Genomic DNA, 21,577 nt, shown 5'->3' with positions numbered 1-21,577 from the left:
ATATCAGAGACGTGGTGTCAAGCAGATATAAGGAATGCAGAACTGGAATTTGGGGAGTACAATGTGTATAGGAAGGGAGGAGGGGTTATGCTATTAGTTAAGAAACACATAAAATCCAAGGAGGTACAGCCTCCGTAGCCGAGTGGTCAGGAGCGGGAGTGCAGCGGCACACGCTCTTTGAGTAGACCGGGGTTCAAGCACCTGACTGCTAAATACGGTCGATCTGCCAACCTGCACTGGACCAGCGTGGCAGATTATGGTCCATTTCCCTCAGCATGAATTGTTGAGGAGGCTTCCATCCTTCAGTGGGTTGATAATGGCTGCAATTAACTTTACTTTTTTTTATAGGCCTAATGACCCTGATGAGTACAATAAAAAACTGTACAGGGAAATAGATTGGGCCAGTAAATCAGAGAGTCTTATAATGGGGGATTTCACTTTCCTGGATATTGAGTGGAATTTGTGGGTTGGTCACTCACACACTAGCAAGGCTTTTGTGGATTTATTGGATGATTGTTTCCTACATCAGCATGTTTGGGAGGCAAACATGCTAGAGGGAGTAATACTCTTTATGTGATTATCAGTAGTGATTCTTCATGCATTAAGTATCTCCAGATAAAGGAACCACTAGGTGGCAGTGATCACTGTGTGGTCAATTGGGATTTACTCAAAGAGGTAACTACCATTAGGGGTGAAGGGAACGGTTTTTGCTTTCATAAAGGCAACTTTGCATAAAGCATAAAGGCGACTATGGGGGTCTGAGACAGTAAATTCTATACAGTGGGACCAAATGATGATGTTACCAACGGCAAATTCAAAATGGGAAGCATTCAAAGAATTAATCTTGGAAACTACTAGGCTTTACATACCAACTAAGAAATATCGTTCAAGGTTTAGGCCTAAATGGATGTCTCATGAACTAATGAGACATGTGGCAAAGATGAAAAATGCATAGGATACATATAAATTAATGGGTGACATGGAAGCCTATGATAGATATAAGCTGGTCTGTAACCAATTCACAAAGGAGATTAGGCAGGCAAAGGCAGATTATGAGAAATCTTTGGTAAAGGATGCAAAGAAAAATAGCAAAGAGTTCTTTACCTATGAAAACTCTAGAAGAAAGGGGATGAATCAGATTGGTCCACTGGATATCGATGGTTCGACTGTTGATGATCCTGCTCAGGTGGCTAACAAACTAAATGAGTATTTTGCATCTACATTCACACATGAGGATTTATTCTGGAGGGTAGAGGTAAACTAAACTCTGGTAGTGAGCTAGATGATTTTGTAATAACAGAGGAAAGTGGAGGAGAAATTGTTGAAGATAAACATAAGAAAGGCGCCTGGGTTGGATGGGATCTATCCAGTTATATTAAAGGAGGCAGCAAAGGAAGTAAGCAAACCCTTAGCCATAATCATGAGAGCTTCCTTGGACTCAAGGGAGATGTGCAAATGTGACTCCAGTTCACAGAGGAGGATTAAAGGGCAACACAAGTAATTATAGACCTGTTAGTTTAACTTCTGTTCTAGGGAAATTAATGGAGGCACTGCAGGATCATCTAGACAAGATTTCAGTTATAGCTCGGACACAGCATGGTTTTGTTAATGGGAAGTCTTGTCCGACCAATTTGATTGGATACTATGATGTGCTCACAAAGCAACTAGATGCAGGTAATAACTTTGATATCATATATTTGGACCTTAAAAAGGCTTTTGATACTGTTGCACATGGAAGACTGCTGCACAAATTGGAGCAGTGCGGCACTGGGGGCAAATTGCTGCTATAGATAAAGGGATGGTTGAGTGGGAGAAGACAGAGAGTGGTAATCAATAGACACTGCTCTTCGTGGACTAATGTTATTAGTGGAGTCCTTCAGGGTTCAGTCCATTGTTGTTTTCTGTATTTATAAATGATATTGATGATGGTATATCAGGCTTAATGTCCAAGTTTACAGATGATACGAAGGTTGGCAGGGTTGTTAATGACACTAATGACAGTATGCTGCTGCAAAAGGATCTAGAAAAGTTGAGCTGATGGGCTGAGAGATGGCAAATGAAGTTTAACATTGACAAATGTAAAGTACTACATATGGGAAGCAGTAACCTCAGTGTAGTGTATCAAGTGGGATTTCATCATCATGAGCTTAGAGGGGAACAGGTATCCTGTGTGTTATCAGACACTCAGCCTAAAACACTGATGGATCCAATATCTCTCTATTACAGAAGATTTAGGAGAAGTCCGGTTGGCCTGCCTCCCTAAAATCCACTCATGCACACCTTCTCGATGGTAAGCCCTGTTACGTCACTTAGGTGGCAACGAACTTGTAGAGTGGTTCTCTTCAAGATGCCTGGTCAGCGTGAAGAGGAAAAGACCAAACCCTCCAGTATATGACAGCACAACAAAAGAAATGGCCCTCAGTCCCCAGCAGATTTCACTCTCCCTCTTACGGCAGCGAGAGGATCAGAGTGGAAGCAGAGGGTGCTAAGAATCTCTGGGTACGACCAGGCTGCCATGCACGAAAACTGAACTTGGCCTGTTATAACGTAAGATCACTCATCGGTGAAGATAGGATATTAGAGCTGGAAAAGGAATTAGAAAATGTGAATTGGAATATCATCGGTTTGGCTGAAACAAGAAGAAGAAATGAATCACTTAATAAGTTTATCAAAAATCTGCTGTACATTTTGATCAAGATTTCTAAGAGGTATAAGCTAAAGATTATAATGATTTATGCACCAACATCGAGCCATGATGATGAAGAGGTTGAAGAAATGTACACCGAAATTGAGAGTCTTCTAGATGAGCAGAAAACCCACTACACTGTTATTATGGGGGACTTCAATGCTAAGGTTGGAAACAGTCAAAACAGTGCAGAAAGGGGAACTATAGGAAATTTTGGAAATGGTGAAAGAAATGAAAGAGGTGAAAGACGTGGAATTTGCAGAATCTCGAGGATTGTCTGTAATGAACACTTTTTTTCAAGAAAAGGGTGAACAGAAAGTGGACATGGAAGAGCCCAAATGGATTAACAACTAATGAAATTGACTTCATCCTCACTGACAGAAGATATATTGTGAATGATGTTACCGTCCTGAATAAGGTAAATGTTGGAAGTGATCACAGAATGGTAAGATGTACACTTGATATAGATTTACGAAATTACTTGATTTACGAAAGGAAAAAACTGACTCGAGTAAATAATACAAAGGTCTTTGAGATAACAAATGAGGAGAAAAAGCAGTATGTACTGGAATTTAAGAACAAGTTTGAGCTTCAGCAGACTGCTCAGGATCAAGATGTCAACGAGGTATATTACAACTTTTTGAAAGTGATAAAGCCCAAGAAACCTATAGGAAAAAAGAAATCCAAAGAAGAAAAAATTAGTCAAGAAACACTTGTTATGATGAACCGAAGGCGAAAAATGAAGAGCAAGATAAACACTGACAAGGAAAAAATTGAGTATACTGAGTTATGCAAAGCCTTTAGAAAGAGACTCAGAGAGGACATAAGAAGATTTAACACAAGAAAAGTAGAACAAACATTAAGGGAAAACAGAGGATTTAAATCAGCAGCCAACATTAAGGGAAAACAGAGGATTTAAATCAGCAGCCAACATTAAGGGAAAACAGAGGATTTAAATCAGCAGCCATGAGCAGTAATACAGAAAGAAAAATGATACTGAAACTGAAGAATAGCGATGGCGTACTTATAAACAGCAGAGAAGGCAAAATTCAAATATTAGAAAACTACTATAGAGAATTATACAAGGAGCGGGGGAATGATGCCAGCAGTGGGGAAGATGGATTGCAAAGTAGCAACATATACGACATACCCGATATTCTTCCTGATGAGGTAGAACATGCATTGAAGAAAATGAAGAATCAGAAAGCCCCGGTGGAAGATGAAGTTACTGTAGAGTTGTTAAAATTGGGAGGAAGAGACATAACACAAAAACTGGCAAGGCTCTTCACAAAGTGCATTAGAAAAGGTGTGACGCCTAAGCAGTGGAATAATGCAATCATAGTTTTGCTGCATAAGAAAGGAAATAAATCAGAAAACGGAAATTATAGACCAATTAGCTTGTTATCCCACATCTACAAGTTGTTCATAAGGGTCATTAATAACAGATTAGAAAGAATACTTGATGAGAATCAACCGAAAGAGCAAGCTGGCTTTAGGACAGGATTCTCAACTATGGATCACCTTCACGTAATATCACAGCTAATGGAGAAAGCAAATGAATATAAAACACCATTATGCCTGGCATTTGTGGATTATGAAAAGGCATTTGACTCCATATAGCATAAGGCAATGTTTCGGGCACTGGAAAGACAAGGCATAGATACCCCATATATTATGATTTTGAAGAAAATGTATGAGAGTGCTACCTCCTTTATTAGACTAGACAAAGACAGTAGGAAATTTAAAATCGAGAAAGGAGTTCAACAAGGAGACACAATATCTCCGAAGCTGTTTACTGCTGCCCTTGAGGAAGCTTTCAGAAGATTAGACTGGTCGCAGAAAGGAGTCAACGTGAATGGAGAGTACCTAAACCATTTACGATTTGCAGATGACATTGTGGTCATAAGCCACGATCCCAAAGAATTAGAGGAAAATGTTAATCAGTTATGCACAGTTAGTAAGGATTTTGGACTAAAGATGAATATGGCTAAAACAAAAGTAATGATGAACAAGTATGCCACAGAAAGGGAAATAATGATTGGAGGAGCAGTCATTGAAAAGGTTGCGTCATATACTTATCTGGGACACGTTATTAGCTGTAATAATGATAAATGGCTGGAAGTCAAGAGAAGAATAAATTTTGGATGGATAGCATTCAGGAAATATAGTCACATACTGAAGAGCAATATCCCAGTTTGTCTGAAACGTAAAATAATGAACCAATGTATACTCCCCACCATGATTTATGGAAGTGAAACTTGGGCACTCACCAAAAGAATGGAAGAGAAGCTGAAAACTACACAGCGAAGAATGGAACAAATTATATTGGGAATCAGACTGTTAGATAAGAAGAGAAACACATGGATTAGGCAGCAAACTCAAGTAAAGGACATTCTTATCGAAACTAAAGAACTAAAATGGTCTTGGGGAGGACGCATAGCTCGAAGACATGATGACAGATGGACTAAGAAAATAACAGAATGGTACCCAAGAGGAGCTAGAAGAAAACCTGGAAGACAAAGGCAGAGATGGATAGATGAAATTCATGAGTTTGTGGGTAGTAAATGGATGGCCAGAGCTCAAAACAGAAGGAACTGGAAAGTTGCTGGAGAGGCCTTCATCCTGCAGTGGATTGAAAATGGCTGATGATGATGATGTAAGTGGGATTTACACAGTATCAACTCTGTGGTACTACACTGACAGTGCTAGAGAATGAAAATTACCTGGGGGTAATTGTGCAGACAGGCAGATGTGAAGTTTTCTGAGCAGTGCAGACTGTCTGCAAGAGTTGCTCATGGTGTCTTGGAATTTTTCTAGCAGGGATAAGGAGGTGATTATTCCCTTGTATAAGGGAATGGTCAGTCCACACCTTGAGTACTGTATACAGGTCTGGAGGCCTTATTTTAAGAAGGATGTAGAGCTGTTGGAACGAGTACAGAGAAGGGCAACAAGATTAGTGAATGGAACAAAGGGTTGCTCTTACAAAGAAAGGCTTAAGTTTTGCAGATTACAGTGTTTGGAGACTAGGCACCAGCGAGGTGATCTGATTGAGGTGTTATAAAGCCTTGAATGGTTTGAACATGCTCAATGCTGATGGGATTCTTCCTCTTGCTCAGAATAATCACCTGAGAGAGCATAAATTCAAATTGAAGAAAAACAGTTGTAGGATAGATGTGCGGAAATTTGCCTTTAGCCAGTGGGTAGTTGATTGGTGGAACAGACTTCCATCTTTTGTTGTGGAAGTAGATAGCCTAAATAAATTTAAGGCTGAGCTGGACAGGTATTTGGAACGAACAGAGAGGTGAAATCGGAGTTGTTTTTTTTTTTTTTTTTTTCGGTTAAAGCTGCATATGCTTGCTTTCTTGCATCGTATGCCTGTGCTAATGCTAATCAAATATTGTATGCAACGTCTTTCGGTCTAATGTTTACAAAAATTCTTGAATTTCCGAGTTCACAAAACCAGCAAATAACCCACCACAATAATAGGCTTTGAAGGCTCTAATAATGCCTGATCCATGGGTTAGATTAGTGCAGTTGTGTTTTCTGACAGAAACGTGACTCTGACCTTGCCATCTTTTGATTTCAGGACATCAGCCGAATGATGAGTTGGGTAGTGATCCAACTGTAACGGAGCCTTTTCATTGAGTTTTTTGGAAAGTAAGTGGCATCTTGCCAGTGGTACAAACTCACTTTCAAACAGCTATTTTTATAAATCACAGGTAAAGATTTCATGTTGATGTGCTTAAAACACTGAGTGCTTTGACTTTTATTGATGCAGATTGGCTGTAGCTTGTGATTTCTAGTCTTGTTTGTGCACAGTAACACAGTAATTCTCTCTTTGTTAGTTTGCATTCCCGCTTTGTTGGATCTTTTTAACATCCAGAAACTGGTTGTCTAATTAGTCTCTAACATGTCCTGTTGTTTACAAAAATTTCTCTACTACTGAATACTGAATATATTGAAGCAAATACACAGCCAATTTTTAGCAAATTTCTCCTCTTGGAAATATAGTAGGAGGATGTAGTTTAGACTGTATATACAGTAGAAGTTTATAGTTGCAGTTGAGCAGTTGTTGTTCAACTGTTCATCTTCGAATTCACCATCTTGAATCACAGTTATGCAGAAATTCAAGAAATGCTTCTGCTGCCGTAATGTCACCAAATGTAGATTTATATGCAAGACTAACCTGGGATATCCCAGGTTAGCTTTGGAGATTGAAGAGCCTTCAATCTCTAAAGCTACCCATCTGAAGCTTAAATGTCATCATCTCCACCAAGTAGCTTATGAAATTGAAATGCCTGTACTTTCAAAATTGCCCCATTTATTGGTACTCCACTACTCTTCTGTAGAAATTACTTGTATAAAAATTGGACCACATTACTGTTTTCAAGTCTAGCTTTCTTTCTTTGGATGCCTACTTGATCTTGTATGGAGTCTGAGTGAATGCAATTTTTCTTCCTCTTTCATCGAATTGCAGATCATTCTTCTGGAATTTCACACATCACAAAATATATTGCATTTTCTTTCGCTACTCAACTCTTTTGATATCTTTAACTTTTCTTCAACTGTATGAGTTTTTCTTTTGGTGGTCATTACTTCAGTCCTACTGATTTATTAATTTTGCTGTGTATTTATTTCTGATGTCCTAGAATTTACTATGTTTTGAGAAAACTAAATCAAAACCAAACTGTGTCCAACTTGTCATAGTGCTGAAGTGAAGTGAAGTCAAATAATTTCTCCATAAATCACTTGTCATCATGTATATTTTTGTCTTCTTTAACCCTTAGCAGTTTTTGGTATCCTAAGTGTAACTTCTAGTCAAAGAAATTACTCTTGTTTACAAAAATTTACTTTGTAACTAATTTAATGCACTTGACAAATGGTAGCCATATTCTCCTCCAGAGGTGGCTGTTTGTAATTAGCATTCCACAGTTTTATCCTTTATTGCATCTCTAGCTGAGGGGAGAAACTGGTTGTCTAATTAGTCTCTAACAAGTCCTGTTGTTTACAAAAATTTCTCTATGACTGAATACTGAATATATTGAAGCAAATTTCCCCTCTTGGAAATATAGTAGGAGGATGTAGTTTAGACTGTATATACAGTAGATACAAGTATATACAGTATTCAATTTTTTTCAGTTTCTGATAGGAAATTGCTAGCTCTTTGAACACTACTTTTTTTCATAATTCGTTTTGGGGACGTGATCATACCTGTAGTATATATCTGAAACTGTGATATAAAGAGGTGCATTATATTGAGGTTGCACTGTAATTGCATCTGCAGAAATCTACTCATGTTGGCCTATTATTGTAGGACTAGGTTTGGTGGCACACGTGATTACTGAGTATAGAAAAAATATATATATATATATATTTTTTTTTTTAGTTTGACTGCAATTCTTTTTCAATAACCAATTTTTACGTTAATAAATATGAACATAATCTTTTTTTACTGTAAACTTGGTGCTAAGTTTTGCAGTTGGTACCTATGTCTAGAATAAAATTGATAATCTTTACATCTAATGCAAATTACTTCCTGGATACAAAGTTATGTAAATTTCTTTTGCTCACCCATATTGAATGAAAAGATAACTTGCTAAAATTGACATGTTTCAAATTGCAGGCATTAATAATTATAGTTAGGCCAAACAAATTGCTCTCTCATAGAAGTTTTTAAATGAGCTAAAACTAAGAAAATATGCCTACACAATTTTCTACACCAGAACTATTTATTTAATGTTGATAATTATTAGATAATTACTTTGTAACAATGTGATTAGTTAAAATATTATAATACTTCCAACACCTCTTTGCTTGTTTGTCCATCAATTTTAATCTTAATGATGGAAATATATCCGATTTCAAAATACTAACAGCTTTCTTTTTCATATCTTGAGTTGATGCAATGTCTGATTTTGATTATTATTACATAGAGTCACACAATGTCTTTTTATTTATTTTTAGTAGTAAAAATGGTTATGGAATATTTACACACTGGAAAAAGCAATGGACATCCAACGGCAAATCAGAGCCCACTCTTAAATTATTTATGGCCGATCAGTTGATGCCATATTGGGTGCAGTGTACTCAACCATCTTGTGGTAAATGGAGACAGTTAGCCAAGGATACAGAACTCGGTAAAAATTTCATTGCAACATTCCAGTGCAATGTAATAAATCAGAAGGTATAGTAATTCTGATTTTCAAATTGTACAAATTTTCCAATTTCTAAATTATAAAACATGCAGAGTGTTTCTTAGAAATGTTTTTTTATTTATTTATTTAGAGAGAGAGAGAGAGCGAGCAATAGTTTCTTGATATGATTGTTGCTATGTTTCTATAATAAAAAAAATTAAAATAAAATAATAAACTCCTTCATTTTTATCCATTTTTTTTATATGTATTTTAAAATGTCTTATGCTTCTGAGTCAATTTCTTTTTATAATCCTCTTAATTTTATTTCAACTATAAATCTTTCCATCATAAAAAAATTATGTGATTTGATTCGACAGTCTGCTGTGCTAATTAAAAAGCTATCTGTTACTTACTCCAAACATCCCTTCTCAGATCTATGGTTCAGTAAGATGCCATTTTGACAGTTGTGAGGGACAAAGCTATGTGGGGTTAATGAGGTGTCATAGGCTTACAATTATGGATTTATCCAAGTTTGTATGTGATTTAAAGTTATCCATTAAATATTATGATCAGGGAAAAGATGGATGAAGGTGGCGGTTGTTGTTGTTGTTAGATTGACTTTGAAACTGGATATATTGACATTTTTACAGAATTGCATATAGCTCATGCCTGTGAATGCAGAAGCCTCAGAAGATGCAAACAATATTCAATGTAGAACCATCCTTACAGGTCAAATATTCAAGTCTTATGCATGTTAGCTACCAAAAGTATGAGGATAGGTAAGGTGCACAGTAGAAAGCATAGAAAACAATGAGAGGAAAGGGAGACATTGAAAGGAGAGAGAGAGACCTGATACTAACTGATATTGCCTCATGTTTAATGAAATGAGGATTGCTTTTTGTTAAAATTGGCTAGGAATGCAAATGAAACAAAATGAATGATCATTCTCCATGTCAATGCTATACCACAGACAGCATGCATGGTTTTTGGCTGTTGCTTTCTTAGACTTCCATCTTTTGGATCATTGAAATAACATCTGTTAGAGAAGAAACTTGTAATAGATGAAAATGATGAAAATACATTTTCATCTGTTGTGATCAGACTACAATTTCTTAATAGCAGGTATCTGAATCACAAGTGGTAGGATGTGTACTTAAACTGTGATGGCAGTTATGCTGAAAAATTATGTTATGATGTCTCTACTACATGCACTCTGTATTGCTTACATGATAGCACATGTACCTTAACTTTCTGAATATCCCTTATACTACAAGATATTGCAGAGTCACTGTGTATAGTAATGTTGAACTTTCAAAGAGTTCACCTGTTTCATTCTGAAATATTAAAACTTATTTTATTGGCAGCTCAGCATCCCAAGGAATCCTTGGTGTTCTTTTGTAAATAAGTGGAATGTTAGAGGGAAAAAAGTGAGAGATATGGTTATAAGAGTAGCATACAGTTATTTGAATGTTGCATTGCTGAAAAGTGCATTGAACAACTAGCCTTACCTAACACTTTAACAGAATATTCAGAGAGATATTAACCATTCATATGAGTTATTCTTAAATTGTTCCTCATCAGCTTTTTACTCACGCTCTTTCCAGGTTTCTGAATTTTCCCACTTCATTTTCTTCAAAGATGATTGCACCATTAAACTCACTTATAATGGTGTCTTAACCTGCCAATTTTTAATCACTGAACCCAAAGTTGACTCTGAGTTGCCTGGTTGGCAAGCTCTGTAGCCCACATAATCGGAGTATTTTCTCAAATGGTCATCCTTCTGCCAATCTCACCATTCAAATTGCCCATCTTTGAACCCTTTCAAGGAGCCCAATGTCTTTTTTTCAGATGAGGTCAGCATACCTGAATGCAGTATTCCAAATGTGGTCTTACAGTTGCCTTATACAGTGGGATTATGACCTCCCTATCTTTACAGGATAACGTTCAATAAGTCATTGATAGGACACCAATAGCTTTCCTGGTTGCCTGTTTACACTGTTCAGAAAACTTCATATCTGCCCATGTTGTAACCCCAAGATCTCTTTCTTCCACCGCTGTTTTCAGTTAAACTCCACCAATTGTGTAGTTTATCTTGAGGTTGCTATTCCCCAAGTGTTAAGACCTTGCATTTAGCTGCATTAAAACATAACTATATGTGAATGTTATATTTGAGTACAAAAAAAAGAAGAGTGCATCAGGCAGGCCTCATACATGAAGTGAAAGAATCATAGAAAGTCTAGCAGAAGTGGCTGACTAGTTGAAATATTTATTGAAAGCATGCTCAAGCCATGGAGGAACAGTGAGGAGTCAGATTGTGAAAGAAAAGCTGTTGAGGATGAAGGAAGTTAAGGTGCATGAGTAGAATCTGCTGTGGAGTGAAAAATCACACTTTGTATTGTCTGAGACAGTGCATGTGATTTTTCTCAAGACAGATTCTACTCATGCTCCTTTATGCCATATGTTCTTTGCATCACATCAATTGTTATTGCTTACATAAAACTTAAGTAGTGAGAAGGTAAGAGAAGCTGTGAATCTACAGATTTCTCATGGAAACCTCCTCTTTGAATCATTAAACTTCTGGGTCTGTGTAGGGATACTCTAGAGGTCATTTCTTATGATTTCCTCCTCTTTGCTTCTTTTTACCTTGCTTTTTTTTTGGGGAGGGGTCATCTAAATATGGGAGTAGTTGTTGGGATATCCATTAAAAAATATATGAATTTTAACATCTTTATCAAATTTAAGATATGAAACATTTTATGTTTCATATCTGAAATTTGAAAGCTGATTGTTCATAAGGATTGATTGATTGAGTATAACAGACTTGGATGACAATAATGAACATTTTATTCAGAACTGTATAAATTTACCTTAATGTGTTAGAAATAAATTTTAAGTTAGACATTTTCTTTGTAAAATTTTGAAATCTGTATAAAACTTACAAAATTCTATCATTCATTACTTTTCATAATTTTATCTTGATATTATTTCAATATAACGAAGTTCATAATCTTAGAAAAAAGTTTAAAGGCAACAGAGTAAAATTTAAAATAAAATGTTCAAGTGCCTATTTCTAGTATAAATTCAAATAAACTGTCAAATAAATTATAGACAATAATTTGATAATATTGAAAAAAAAAATCTTTTAATCTGGTGGTTACAGTGCTGGGCTTTATTGGCCCACCTGAAAAATACATGTTGCATGTTAATTGCCATTTTGAGATTAGTGGCTGTTGCTCTATCTAGCTTCCTAAATATACAAAAGGTCTTACTTCAGTAGTTTTGAAGTTTGTCGGATGTTGTTTACAAGAGTTGTTAAGTGAAACTGACAACATATCAATGCATACACATTGTGGCCTTTGAAAATGGAAGTGACTAATAGTTGTATGTTATGATGGTTTATTTATTTATTATTATTTTTTTTTTCTGAAGGAATTAATAAAAGTTTGCTATTTTGAAAATAACGCATGTCAAAAAAACACATTTATAAATTTAACTTTTTCATTTAAAAAAATAAATAAATATTTACATTTAATAACTTTTTTGCACTTCATTAGGAAAAGTTTGACCATTGGTATACTTAAAAGCAGAATTTAAAATAAAAAAGAAAACAGTTGATCTGTCAAGGTTGTGTGTGTGTGTGTGCGCGCGCGCGTGCGTGTGTGTGTGTGTGTGTGTGTGTGTGTGTGTTTAGTCTTGCCAAAATGTAACTTATTAAATCTTGCATTTATACAAGGGTCATTCAAAAATTTTCTGGGACTGTTGTATTTATTTAACTGCATACTACAACTGAGATGGCAGTGCTGCACTATAATATACATATGTATATTAGTACAAGGACATATGCAAGCCTTATATCATAGCTCAAAATGGATGACTTTAAAAAACAACTTGCATTTTTTAATTTTAAATTAAACTCATGAAAATGGCTTTGGAAATACACACTATATTACAAATATAGTCAAGAATGATGCATTAAGCTGTAAAACAGCATTCGAGTGGTTTTCAAGTTTAAAACTGGCTAACATCCAGGAAAGACGCAGTGATTAGAAACGAATCAGATAATCTATCAAGAGGATCTAGCATTCATGCTAGATCCTCTCAATTGGGCTAGCGTGCATGCTTGATTTAGTCAGGGAAAACACACAGATAGTTAAATGTCTGTCAAAATATAAAATTTCTAAATCCTCTCTACTCTCCCAGTTTGGCCTCCTGTGATTTCTTCCTCTCCTAAAATAAAAGCTTAACTTAATGGAAAATGATTTTATAAAAGAAAGAGAACATTATTGAAAAGATGATGAGAATGTTTACAACCATCATCACTTAAGCAGAGCTATTCAATCACAATGAACTACTACTTTAATGGGAATTGTATTATAAGTCTGTAAAACTTTCATTCTATATGTTGCTGAATCAATCTCAGAACTTTTTTGATAGGCCCTTATGTTTTCTTTTTTATGAGTAGTGAAGTAGTATGACACGAAGAATTATCAATTTTATTCATTTTTATCTTCTAAATTTAATGTGTAAGTATCGTTTCATTTTATTTCATGTATTAATTAGTAATAATTTCATAACGCAGGTTTGATATTATATAATTAATCATTTGGGATCAATTTGTTTGCATAGTGTATGAAGCACAGTAATCTCCCAATTTATGAACACGTTCCTAAATTTGTAAATTGGGAGTGATTTTTTTTCCTGTACAAATAATGAGAAGATACACACTAAAAAAGTTTTGTGTTTTTTTATCATATTATTTAATTAATGCATATATTGCTCTTTGTTTTTTATGTGTAGTAAGTAAAAACAAACTCTAATACAATATCATGTTATATAATGATTGAAAAGGTAACATAGTTGTTGATGCTATTTTATTCCTAAATCCAGCAGTGATTTGGCCTAATGGTAGGATCAGTTCTAGGTGAGTGTTAGAAGTTCACCACTGTCAGCCTGCATTTTGAATCCAAGTTTTGAATTATGGGACTCAATTAAAGCACTTTCATATTGGTTTTAATTAGACCTAGTCTTCTTGTTTCCAGATTAACACACACTTCTATATATACAGAATAAATTGTATTTTGTGGTTTGAAAATCTAATATATAAATTCATAATTATATGTAATACACTGCTCCCTGGTTATAACACCATAATTTATTCAAGAGATTCAGATATGTTATATCATGGGCTTTTCTGCCTCACTCAGCCATTGAAAGAAATTCTGAGAAAAATATATTAATGTTGCTTCTGTAAACCTTGCACTGCAGCAGGCTTCTCCACTCGGCGCCTCCGTAGCCAGGTGGGAAGGAGCAGCAGTGCGTAGCACACGCTTCTTGATTAGACCGGGGTTCGAGCCCGTCACCACCAAATACGGAGGATGCGGAAAGGTCATTCAGGGAATGACCACCGCATATCCCGGAGCAATATGGCCTTAGTTGCTAATGCTCCTAAAAAAAAAAAAAACCAAAAAAAAAAAAAAAGCTTCTCCACTCAAATGACGCAGTCTTGGTGAGGGAGGGAAAAAAGCTGGGTTTCTTGGAAATCCGAGGGACCTATACTGTCCCGCCAAGTTAAGAAGCAAAAAGGATGTTTATTGAACAAAGGAATTCCTGCTCATTTCAAGTTTTTTTTCATGCAACGGTATCCTCTCCTACCTTACCCTTTCTTTGAGTGACAGGATTTGCTAATCTTTGTCAAGGGCTCTAACTACCACTCTGTTTTAGCCACTGTAGTTAGTATGAAGTGTCTATTGCTTGCATAAGGGTTTTCACTGTAAATGAAAAGAGATGATCCATAGTTTGAGAACTTTCCTGTGCTGGTTGTCTTTTTTGTTACTGTTCGACGTGTATCAGTGAATTTTTGCATTTTTGCAAGCTTTATAAATGTACATGACTAGTGTTCATAATAAATTAGAATTGATTTTGTGGGTTTTATATATTTCAAAGAAAGTTGTACACCATCAAGGAAAAGCTGACTGTAATTAGAAGAGTAAAAAGCGGTATCTTGAAAGCACAAATAAAACAGGAGTTGCGTGTTCGGATGGAACAATACAGGGATGGATTGCTGAAGACAGAAGACTACATTCCTTCTTTGATATGTTGGACAACATCCCAGCATTGGAAAGGAAGAAATCAAGATTGCAAAAACGAGGCGGTGAATGATTGTTTATATACATGGTTCATTCAGAAATGCAGTTTAGGTTATCCACTATCAGGTCCCATTCTGAAAATGCAAGTAGAAAAATTTTGCAATATTTAAAACTTGATGGTGAATCCTCTGCTACTGATGGATGGGTTTGGCATTGGCAGAAATGTCATGGTATTGGGGAAATAACAATTAGTGGTGAAGCAAAATCATCAGATGCTGATAGTGCAAAACAATTTCTCAGTGACTTAAAATTTACATGTGAAGGTTACTGCGAGGAGCAACTATACAATTGTCAACTGTGATGAGTCTGCATTCTTTTATGGAATGTTGCCAATAAAATATTTGGACTTGAAATCAGCTCTGAACAAAGCAGGTTTTAAGTTAAGTAAGGACCATGTCACTCTGTTGTTTTGCTTCAATAAAACAGGAACTCATAATCTGCCACCTGTGGTAATTGAGACAAGTAAGAATCTATGATGCTTTAAATCCCTGGGAGTCTAAAACTGATGGAACTGATATTTGGGTGACACTCAAGTCAAGTGGACCCAATTTCGGCGAAGTCGGGATGGTCTGTGACAACCAAATCTTCTGCTTGCACATGGTGGTCACCCACCATGCACAAGTACATGGTGGGTGACCACCCAGATGTGAACCAATGTAAGCAGGGGTCGAGGTGTGGCACCCACACCACATGGAGGAATGCCGACCCTCTATGTTACCAGGCAGTACTAGGTGGTAGATGACTCTCATTGACTGGTGCAATGCCACCACTTTGCTTATTGGAGGCTTGAAGTGGTGGAACCCATGTTTAGTCTCTAGAGCTAAGTTCCGGTCAACCCTTTCCTATCTCGTCCATCATGCAGTATGATTGATGACTTTTGAGGTTATGATGAACATCGTGGCGAGATCCAATATTCCTTACATTTCGAGGGTACAGCTCTAAAATGGTGTTCGCAGGCTGGCCGCTAGTTAGTACACCGGACCGAACTTATTGGTAACTCTCTAGGAAGCTTCCGTCTCAGCTAGTGTATAATCTTGCTACCTCTACTCTGCCAGATAGTGACTGGAGGGAGTCCGAGTAGTGTGTATGCAGGGAGCATTGTCGAGGCCACGTTATGTCAAGGATCTGAGTATGTTCTTACCATGTGATTGTCTCTTCTCCAATGGGACCTTTATCTCATGGCTATTCCCAACCTCATGTTGTTTGGCCTTACAAGAATGCAAAATGGGATCACCTGCGAGACTTCTTTTCTTTTTTTCCTCGGTCGGATTACTGTTTCAAAACTTCTGATGTCAACGTTTGCTCAGATCGTGTCAGTGAAATTATTCTTGCAGGTATGGAATCCTTTAATCCCACACTCCACTTTAAAATCTCATCCTTTATCTAAACCTTGGTTTTCCAATAAATGTGCTAAGGCTGTTCAAGAGAAGAATGTTGCATATCGTAATTGGCTTGTTTCTAATTCTCCAGTTTCATTTTATGCCTACACCAAAGCTCGCAATAATTGTAAAGCAGTTATTAATCAGTCCAAACTAGAGTTTGAACAGGCTAAGAGTAGAAAACTTGCTTCTTGCCCTAATGGTAGCCGAGCATTCTGGTCTCTTGCCAAAGCTATTGGCCGCAACTTTTGCCCATCTCTGCTCCCACCTCTGTCCAAACCAGATGGTTTTGTTGTCACTTCAGCCAAGGATAAAGCTGACCTGCTAGCATCCCATTTTTCTTCCAACTCATGTATTAATGATCTTGGTAAAACACCTCCCACCATTCCCAACATGCTCCATTCAATGCCTCCTGTGGTCTTCCGTCAAAAGGATGTCAGAAGGATTTTTACGAATCTTGATGCCAAGAAAGCTCCAGGTCTCGATGGTATTTCTCCACTTGTTCTCAAAACCTGCTCCTGAACTTACTCCTATTCTTTGCTGCCTTTTTTTCACTTTCTTATTCCAAAGGTGTTTTTCCTTCTGCTTGGAAATTTGCTCACATCCAGCCAGTTCCTAAGAAAGGTGACAAATCCCTCCCATCCAATTATCGTCCCATTGCAATTACTTCTACTCTTTCCAAAGTAATGGAGAAATCAATTAACCGCCACACTTAAACTACCTAGAAACCTTCCACTTGATGAACGATCGCCAGTATGGATTCCGTCAGTGTCGATCCACTGGTGATATTCTGGCTTATGTTACCCATTTATGCACTAATTCAATAGAAAGATTCGGTGAAACACAAGTAGTTTCTCTTGACATCTCAAAGGCTTTCGATCATGTTTGGCATAAAGGTCTTCTAAACAAGCTTCCATCTTATGGTTTGCCAACTGTTTTTAGTAATTGGTTATCCAGTTTTCTCTCTGATCGCTCACTGAGGGTGATGGTAGATAGCTTTCTGTCTTCTAACTTCTCCACTAATGCTGGTTGTCCCCCAAGGTTCAGTTCTTTCCCCCACTCTTTTCCTCTTGTATATTAATGACCTTCATCCATTGACTGGAAATCCTATCCATAGTTTTGCCGATGATAGCACATTGCATTCTACTTTCCATTTTGAGAAACATTGCCTTGCTCAATCAGCTTCAACTTCTCGAAAATCTGCTACCAATTCCTTAAATTCCGATCTTCAGGTAATTCTCTAGTGGAGCAAAGCCAACTTAGTTGATTTCCGATCCTAAAACTTAGTCTTGTCTTATATCTTGCAAGAAGCATTCTTCTGCTCCTATGCTTATCTTTAGTGACACTCCGATTTCTAGGCAAAATGATATATGTCTTTTGGGGATTACCCTGACTTCTAATCTCTCTTGGCACGAGCACATTACAAATATTGCTTCTTCTACATCTAAAAAACTTGGTTTTCTCTTTTGCTCTCAGCGTTACTTTTCTTCCAAACAGCTGCTCACTCTGTATAAATCGCAAATCTGCCCTACCATGGAATAATGTTCCCACATCTGTGGTGGTGCCCCCAAATCCTCTCTCAGGCTTCTTGATTCCATTCAGAAGAGGGCAGTTAGGTTAATTAATGATTCATCTCTAACAGGGTCTCTCCACTCGCTGTCTCATAGATGTACTGTTTCTGCTGCATGCCTCTTCTACAGATACTTCCATGGGCACTGTTCTTCTGAATTGGCTTCTATAATTCCTGCCCTCTTTCAAAACAGTCTGAACACATGCAGCCACCAGCAACATTCATTTACTGTTCAACTTCAAACTCACAGAACCAACTTTTCATCTTCCTCGTTTATTCATTCAACTGCCGTTTTTTGGAACAACCTTCCTTCATATGTATTTCCTGAAAATTACAGTCTACAGAAGTTCAAGTCCAATATCAACAAATATCTTATTTCGTCTTCTCAACCTCCAACCCAAGCACGTTAAGTACTATAGGTTCTGATACCTCTTGTGTTTGGGGTTTACATTAAAAAAAAAAAAATCCATTAGCTGAAAAAATCTCCCTATAGAAGGCATGAATAGCTCAAAAGCATGGATGACTGCAAATTTATTTTTTACTTGGTTCCACGAAATATTTGTACTTTCAATGACTTAATTTGGACTGTTTTTAGATAATTGTCCAGCACACCCACCTTCTGATAGTCTCATATCAATAGATGGAAAGATTAGGGTTATGTATTTATTAAAAAACGCCACAGCATTGATCCAGGCCCATGATCAAGGAATCATAATTTTTAAGGTGATTGCAAATGCTACTTTTATCTTTCTGTCCTCAGATCACAATGTTCCTGAATTTCTAAAGCTTTTAAAGAATGTAGCACACAAAATTGGTCTTTCTTGGGAGAGTATTTTGAAAGATTCAACTCAAAATGTTTGGAGAAAAAGTGCTTTTCTGAGAACAGCTGATGGAGAGAATCAAACTGTGACTGATAAAGAGGAAAGCAGTGGACAAATTGCTACGCATTGTAATCTACAGGCAGTTAGAGATATCCTTGAGGAGGCAGGAACTCACATAGAATATGATCGATCAGTGGATTGATATTGACAAAGAAGAATTAGTGTGTCACTTATGAACAGATAAAAGCATCACCAATGGGAAAGGGATAGAGAGAAGCGATGTGGAAATGAAAGAACTACAGGAGGAGGCTGTTGATGTGCCTACAGATTATGCAGCACTGCAAGGCTTAGAGCAGGGGTGGTAAACCTGTGGCACCAAAAAAATTGAATCAACTATTGAATAGTTTTTTCCAAGATTTGTGAAGTTCAGAGAATTGGAAGAAACTGCAAAATTCATTAAGTTTGCAGACAGTGTGAAACTAGCTGAACTGAACCTGAAAATGTTTCAGTGGATTGACCTGGATGATTTTGAGATGCAATTGATTTTCAGAGCAGCTCCATTTGGAGGCAAAAATTTATCAATCTCACAGCTGGTTTAGAAAATATTGAAAGGTGAAAACTGCAGAAAATGAGGTATTAAAAGTTCCTGAAACTTTTATCTGTTTAAAAATTCTGGCAACAGCATTACTAACAATTTTCTCATCAATATGTTCTTGTGAGTCATTATTCTCAGTGATGATCTTTGTTAAGTCTAGTCATCATACTTAGGAGTATCTTACAGATGAAGATAGTGCTGCATGCATAGCTCTAAAAGTTATAAAGTATAAGCCTGATTTAAAGTATCTGTCGTCAATGGTGCAGTAACAGAAGTCTCGCTGATGTTTTATATTTAAAATATAAGAGAGGTTTATCATTTTATATTAAATTTATTCTGTAAGCTAAAAGTTACATTTTTAATAAATCATCTTTGAAATGTCTTTATTTCATTATTTTTTTGGTTACACTTTTGTCAAGTAAAACGTATGAGAAAAATAACAATACTCTACTTTGCAAAATTCCGAGTGGCACGCGAAGGTAGTTTTTTTAAAAGATCTAGCCAATTTTCGCATGCACCCTTAAAAAGGTTTGCCACCCCTGGATTAGAGACTGTGCAAGATTTTGCAATTAGTGTCATTTAAAAAAAAGATTCTCCCATAAAAAACAATAAAAAAATTACAGACTTTAAAGAAGTGATAAAATAAATTGTTTGAATTTTTTTATGTTGACTTTTTTCAACATGTTTTTTGTGAAAATAAAAATTTGTTTGTTCATACATACATGTTAAATGCTTTAATTGTTTAATCAGGCACTTTCTAATGTAACCTGCAAGCATCTGCAGTCATGCGCAACGTAAATACAGTACTGTATATGCCATAAATTACGAACTTGTCATGCAAGGCCACTTTGCTGTTGACTTCTTTTCACATTTTTTATTTTTATTTATTTTTTATTTTTTAGTTGTTAAAAAGTACTGAATGCAAAGTTACAAGTATCATGTTCAATAGTGTAACATCAAAAGGATTCTTAGACTTTTAGAGAATCAGTGAATTAGAGAAAAATTGTAGACATCCGTTATAGCATGGTTGTCTTATAATGTAGGTCACAGCCAATCCCAAACCCCCACAGTATAACTGAGGAGCAGTGTATTTTGTTCCTATAATGAAAACATATTTTATTATTTAACTTATTGTATGTTTATTTAAATGATCCTTCAAATAATAATTATCGATATTAAATGCTTGGTCTCACAATTTATTTTGCACTTGGTTCCATAGAGCAAGTTTACCCTAAGTTACAAGATTTTAGACATTTGTACCATATTTATTTATTTATTTATTGTTTATTTACTTAAAATTTCTTTTCTGAAAATTTTCTGGTTTTAATAATGGTGTACTGTACTTTAAGATAAATATCATTAAAAGAATTGTTTTAGATTAACAAGAAAATAACATAGATTAAAGAAAATAACCTTGGAGAACCAAATAACCAAAGACAACAAGAAAATAACTATATATTAACAAGAAAAGGAAAAAATTAAATAAAGGAAATACCATGCACTTTGTATTGTATATTTATATACATCATCATTATCATCATCATCAGCCATTTTCAATTCACTGCAGGATGAAGGCCTCTCCAGCAACTTTCCAGTTCCTTCTGTTTTGAGCTCTGGCCATCCATTTACTACCCACAAACTCATGAATTTCATCTATCCATCTCTGCCTTTGTCTTCCAGGTTTTCTTCTAGCTCCTCTTGGGTACCATTCTGTTATTTTCTTAGTCCATCTGTCATCATGTCTTCGAGCTATGTGTCCTGCCCGAGACCATGTTAGTTCTTTAGTTTCGATAAGAATGTCCTTTACTTGAGTTTGCTGCCTAATCCATGATTTTCTCTTCTTATCAAACAGTTTGATTCCCAATATGATTTGTTCCATTCTTCGCTGTGTAGTTCTCAGCTTCTCTTCCATTCTTTTGGTGAGTGCCCAAGTTTCACTTCCATAAGTCATGGTGGGGAGTATACATTGGTTCATTATTTTACGTTTCAGACAAACTGGGATATTGCTCTTCAGTATGTGACTATATTTCCTGAATGCTATCCATCCAAAATTTATTCTTCTCTTGACTTCCAGCCATTTATCATTATTACAGCTAATAATGTGTCCCAGATAAGTATATGACTCCACCTTTTCAATTACTGCTCCTCCAATCATTATTTCCCTTTCTGTGGCATACTTGTTCATCATTCCTTTTGTTTTAGCCACATTCATCTTTAGTCCAAAATCCTAACTAACTGTGCATAAC

At 36.2% G+C, this 21,577-nt stretch overlaps 1 protein-coding gene across 3 annotated transcripts in view; it reads left to right on the top strand.

Moving 5' to 3' along the window:
• The window catches only part of LOC150075326 (lysine-specific histone demethylase 2-like), a 362,688-nt gene that overhangs the window by 62,219 nt on the left and 278,892 nt on the right, over positions 1–21,577 (top strand). For all 3 annotated transcript variants that reach the window (XM_090389224.1, XM_090389225.1, XM_090389223.1), the window contains exon 5: positions 8,651–8,870. In XM_090389224.1, the coding sequence (XP_090245350.1) occupies positions 8,651–8,870 (220 nt within the window). The remainder of the gene's footprint in view (positions 1–8,650; positions 8,871–21,577) is intronic.

Source organism: Mastigoproctus giganteus, chromosome 14, assembly GCF_048544385.1.
Source record: "Mastigoproctus giganteus isolate SK-2022 chromosome 14, ASM4854438v1, whole genome shotgun sequence".
NCBI lineage: Eukaryota > Metazoa > Arthropoda > Arachnida > Uropygi > Thelyphonidae > Mastigoproctus > Mastigoproctus giganteus.
Note: the sequence above shows the minus strand (reverse complement) of the source record. Positions and strands in the feature narration are given on the sequence as shown.